The sequence below is a fragment of the Aplysia californica genome, unplaced genomic scaffold, assembly GCF_000002075.1.
Source record: "Aplysia californica isolate F4 #8 unplaced genomic scaffold, AplCal3.0 scaffold00044, whole genome shotgun sequence".
NCBI lineage: Eukaryota > Metazoa > Mollusca > Gastropoda > Aplysiida > Aplysiidae > Aplysia > Aplysia californica.
The window spans coordinates 829,621-834,039 of NW_004797314.1; the positions used below are offsets into that span (position 1 = coordinate 829,621).

General features: G+C 40.4%; 1 protein-coding gene across 1 annotated transcript in view; it reads right to left on the reverse strand.

Moving 5' to 3' along the window:
• Positions 1-1,032: 1,032 nt before the first annotated feature.
• The window catches only part of LOC101864287 (putative ammonium transporter 3), a 13,305-nt gene continuing 9,918 nt past the window's right edge, over positions 1,033-4,419 (reverse strand). Inside the window, exons 8-10 of the mRNA XM_035968179.1 lie at positions 2,801-2,949; positions 2,103-2,270; positions 1,033-1,413 (exon numbers count right to left, since the gene is read on the reverse strand). Of these exons, the coding sequence (XP_035824072.1) occupies positions 1,033-1,413; positions 2,103-2,270; positions 2,801-2,949 (698 nt within the window). The remainder of the gene's footprint in view (positions 1,414-2,102; positions 2,271-2,800; positions 2,950-4,419) is intronic.

Here is a 4,419-nt window from a genome sequence, read left to right on the forward strand (position 1 = left end):
TAAGATACAATGATGCTTAAATAAATAATGCAGGAATGTTCTGTATGAAATATTTTACCAGACGAAAAGCGAAGTTATCCCATAATGAAGTTCAGTAAGGAAAGCATTAGCAAATAATAATATAGTAACTGCAATAACAATAATAATGGCGATATTGATAATAGTAATGTACACATTTATATTAGTAGTCATGATAATAACAGTGGTACAATAATAGTAATAATAAATATAATAATTATTATTGTTATAATGATTATAATAATAATAATAACAACAATAATAATAACAACAATAATAATAACAACAATAATAATATCGATAGCGACAATAGGAAAATGATAATGGTAATGATAATAATAGGCCCAACAATAATAATAATAATAATAATAATAATAATAATAACACTAGTAATAATAATAATAATAATAACAAAATAATAATAACAAAATAATAATAATAATGATACCGGTACTACACTGTCCCACATATCAACAATAACAACATGGCAGGCTTGTGCGTACCTGATAGCATGACTTTATCCCAACCATCTCATCCCCCCCCCCCCCTCCCCCCAGTTTTAGATAGACCCATATATACATGTATTACATTAGTATGGAAAAGAAGAGGGTGGATGGACCACTATCCGTACTGTACTGTACAAAAGTAATTGTGCATAAGAGGGAGAATATGGAGAGCAAGAGAGAGAGGGAGAGAGAGAGAGAGAGAGAGAGAGAGAGAGAGAGAGAGAGAGAGAGAGAATATGAGACTGAGAGGTAGAGAGAACGAGAGAGAGGGGATACTAGATATATATATATATATACATATATACATATAGCAGATAGATAGATAAATAGATAGACTGAGATATATTTTTATATATATATATATATATATATATATAGAGAGAGAGAGAGAGAGAGAGAGGGGGGGGGGGCGAGATATGCCAACATACAAAAATGAAACTATCAAACTTTATGTAAAATAACAGGTCATGTGAGGAATAAAACAAACTGTGGAGATTCTGGCATCTGTTCAGGCTGGCAGCGCCTGTGTCGTAGTGTGGTCTTCTTCTGAAGATTCCCGGCTAGTGGCGCTCCGCAATGCAGTGCCAACGCTAGAACTTCCGGTACTCTCGGACCCCGCGTCCTCAGAGTTCTCTGGCAAGCTTCTCACCACAGTAAACAAGCTTGTCTTCCTTTCGGTAATACCAGACTTGAGCTTCGTAGACTTGATGCCCGTCATGGCATGCAGGTTTGGGATCAGTTGGCTCACGGTCGGGGCTACTGGGGTGTTCTGAGAAGTGAAGGCCAGTTGGCTGCCGTCCGTTTTCTGCATGATACCGTGCTCGACAAGGTCGGCGCCCAGACGTTCGTCTTCCGGCGATACGCGCAGTCCCATCGTCTTCTGGATGATCTGTGCGTCCCGAAATACCACACAGAAAATATTAGATGTTAGACTCATGATGTGTGGTCTGGTGCTATGCCAACGTACGCACGTGTATTTTATTTAAGGATCTGATCATCGATACTTGGACTTAATTAAATTGGACTTCAACTTCAATGATCTCATTTTAAAAAACTAGTTACAATTACAATGAGAAAGGGTTCTAAATTATGCAGCATGCCATATTGAATATCAAAGTTCGATTTAGGTGAGGAAAAGTGACACAAGTATCACACTCACTTTCTCGCCTAGGTCATTATATCGGATGATAAGATAAGTACAAGGCGATCAGATTTGTATCTAGATACAGGAGGTTGTCGGAAAGTATACTTTCCATGTTGAAGCATAGACTGCCAAAAGACACCACCAGAGCCTCGCTCTCCCAGCTAAGGGGCTGTTCAAATGCAATCTTACACCATTGTTGTTGTTGTTGTTGTTGTTGTTGTTGTTGTTGTTGTTGTTGTTGTTGTTGTTGTAACTGTACTATTGTTATTATTATCATCATCATCATCATCATCATCATCATCATCATCATCATCATCATCATCATCATCATCATCATCATCATCATCATTATTATTATTACTATTATTATTATTATTATTATTATTATTATTATTATTATTATTATTATTATTAGTAGTAGTAGTATTACTTACGAATAAGAGAATGAACGTGATGAGGGCTGCCCATGTGACTTCACAGAGGATGGTGAGCGTCTGTACTCCCAGCAGGTACCAGCCCCCGCCGTGGAAAAGCCCGTTCCGACCGTAGGTGATGTTCTCCACGGGGTCTTGTGTGGTGAACAGACCCACAGAGATCAAGCCCTGGGGGACGGAGGGAAACACTTACTTGTTGTATACAGTACTTGGTGGACGGGAGAGGGATGTCTATGTGTGTGTGTGTGGGGGGGGGGGTGGAGGTGAGGAAACCCTAGGGGACGGAGGAACAGACTCACTTGGGTGGACGGGAGAGGGAATGTTTGTGTGTGTGTGTGTGTGTGTGTGGTTGTTGGGGGGGGGGGAGGCGTTTGTTTGCGTGTATGTGTGTGTTTGTGTGTGTGTGTGTGTGTGTGTGTGTCTGTGTGTGTGTGCGCGTGTGTGTGTGTATGTGTGTTCGTACATGTATTTATTGTGTGTATGCGTGTGTCTGTATATGTGTGCCGCTTGTGTGTGTATGTGTATGCATGTGTGTGTATATGTGTGTATGTGTGTGTATGTGAGTGTATGTGTGAGTGTGTGCGCGCGCGCTTGTATGTGAAGTGTCAGAGAGAAAGAGCGAGAGATATAGATAGACAGACAGATCTAAGCAAAACAAAACAACAAAAAGAGAAAAGAAGCAAGGAGGGCAGACTCACCCACAGGCCACCGGCCCCGTGCACAGCTACAGCGGAGACTGGGTCATCCACTTTGAGCTTGACAAGGAGATGGTCCACGCCGATTACCAGGACGCCTCCGATCGCGCCAATGAGAACAGCCTCCCACGGGTGAATCAAGGGGCACGATGCTGCAAGGGCAAATGAGCCATTTATTAAGTACCCTTGGGGCGCGTTAGCGGGGTGGGTATCATGTTGGACTACGGGGTGGATGGCCCAGGTTCGAATCCCAGACTGGAGTTCTTACACACGGGTCATTTTGTGAAGTTTTTAAGACTCTCAACCCATTTGGCTAAGTCCTATCGGAGATGGACGTTAAAGTCGGAGGTCCCATCTCTTAAAAAACTTAATAGTGTTTCTAGGGGCGTTAACCCTATATATTTACTAACTAAATGTCCACTTTAAGAAGTAATTTGTACTTGTCAGGATTTTAAAGCTATTTCGGTCACTGTAAGTCTATAATTTTTCCTTACCAAAACATTTTCCTCACTCTGCACCGAAAAACCCTTGTTGGCTGGCGTTTTCTCCTTTCTGACAGCAATCATTAAAAAATAAATCCTTCTTATTTGTTTTAAAAGAAACTAAATGGGTTGCTTTTCAAATGTGGGGGCATGAATTTCTTATCAGACAGCACAAAGAAAATAAGCAATCTAAACATAAAACAGCATTTGGTTTGGGTCTGAAGACTGAAAAGGCAAAAAAGAAACTGTCGAGCCACGAAATGCTGTCCACGTGCAAAGCACAGATTGAGCGTTAAAATTTTCTCTTGCTTTCCTTATAGGGTTTTTTACATGCTTAAACAAACATTGTTCTCATTTTGTAAAGTTATTGACACAGGGTTTTATACTGCATTGTAATCGGGGTTTTTTTCTAAATTATTGACACTAGATAGTTGCTTCAGTACATTTTCATCCCATTGTGTGTGTGTGTGTGTGTGTGTGTGTGTGTGTGTGTGTGTGTGTGTGTGTGTGAGAGAGAGAGAGAGAGAGAGAGTGTATGTGCGTGTGTGTGTGTGTGTTAGTGTGTATGTGCGTATGCTTTCACATTGACATACATCATTTCTTCCTCTCTCTCTCCTTCTTTCTTTTCTCCCTTCTACTTTCTCACCAGCACGAGTTATTGAGAATCCTTCATAAACATGCAACACCCTGATTGAAGTAGATTTTTACGTCAGTTATTAGAAAACATGAGGGCCAACTTCTCATTGATGCTTCAGAATTTTAACGATGCATAGCGCTTATAAAGCAGAATTGATTTTGCGTGGGGCCTTAGGGTGTATAAAGACGGAAATATCGAAACAAAGAGATTGATGATAAAAGAACGAGACAAGTTTTAAAAAGTGTAACAAGACGCTTTCATCGGAAACCAATGAAAATGTTATGTATGAAAAAAAGAATTGCTTAAGAGTATATGAATGTTTATGTGTGTGTGCGTGTGTGTGTGTGTGTGTGTGTGTGTGTGTGTGTGTGTGTGTGTGTGTGTGTGTTTGTTTGACACAGAGAGAGAGAGAGAGAGAGAGAGAGAGAGTAAAGTGTGTGTTTGGGGTGGGGAGTCCTGAGGAAGTGAATAAGAGACAGAAAGAAAGAAAGAAAGAGACAGCC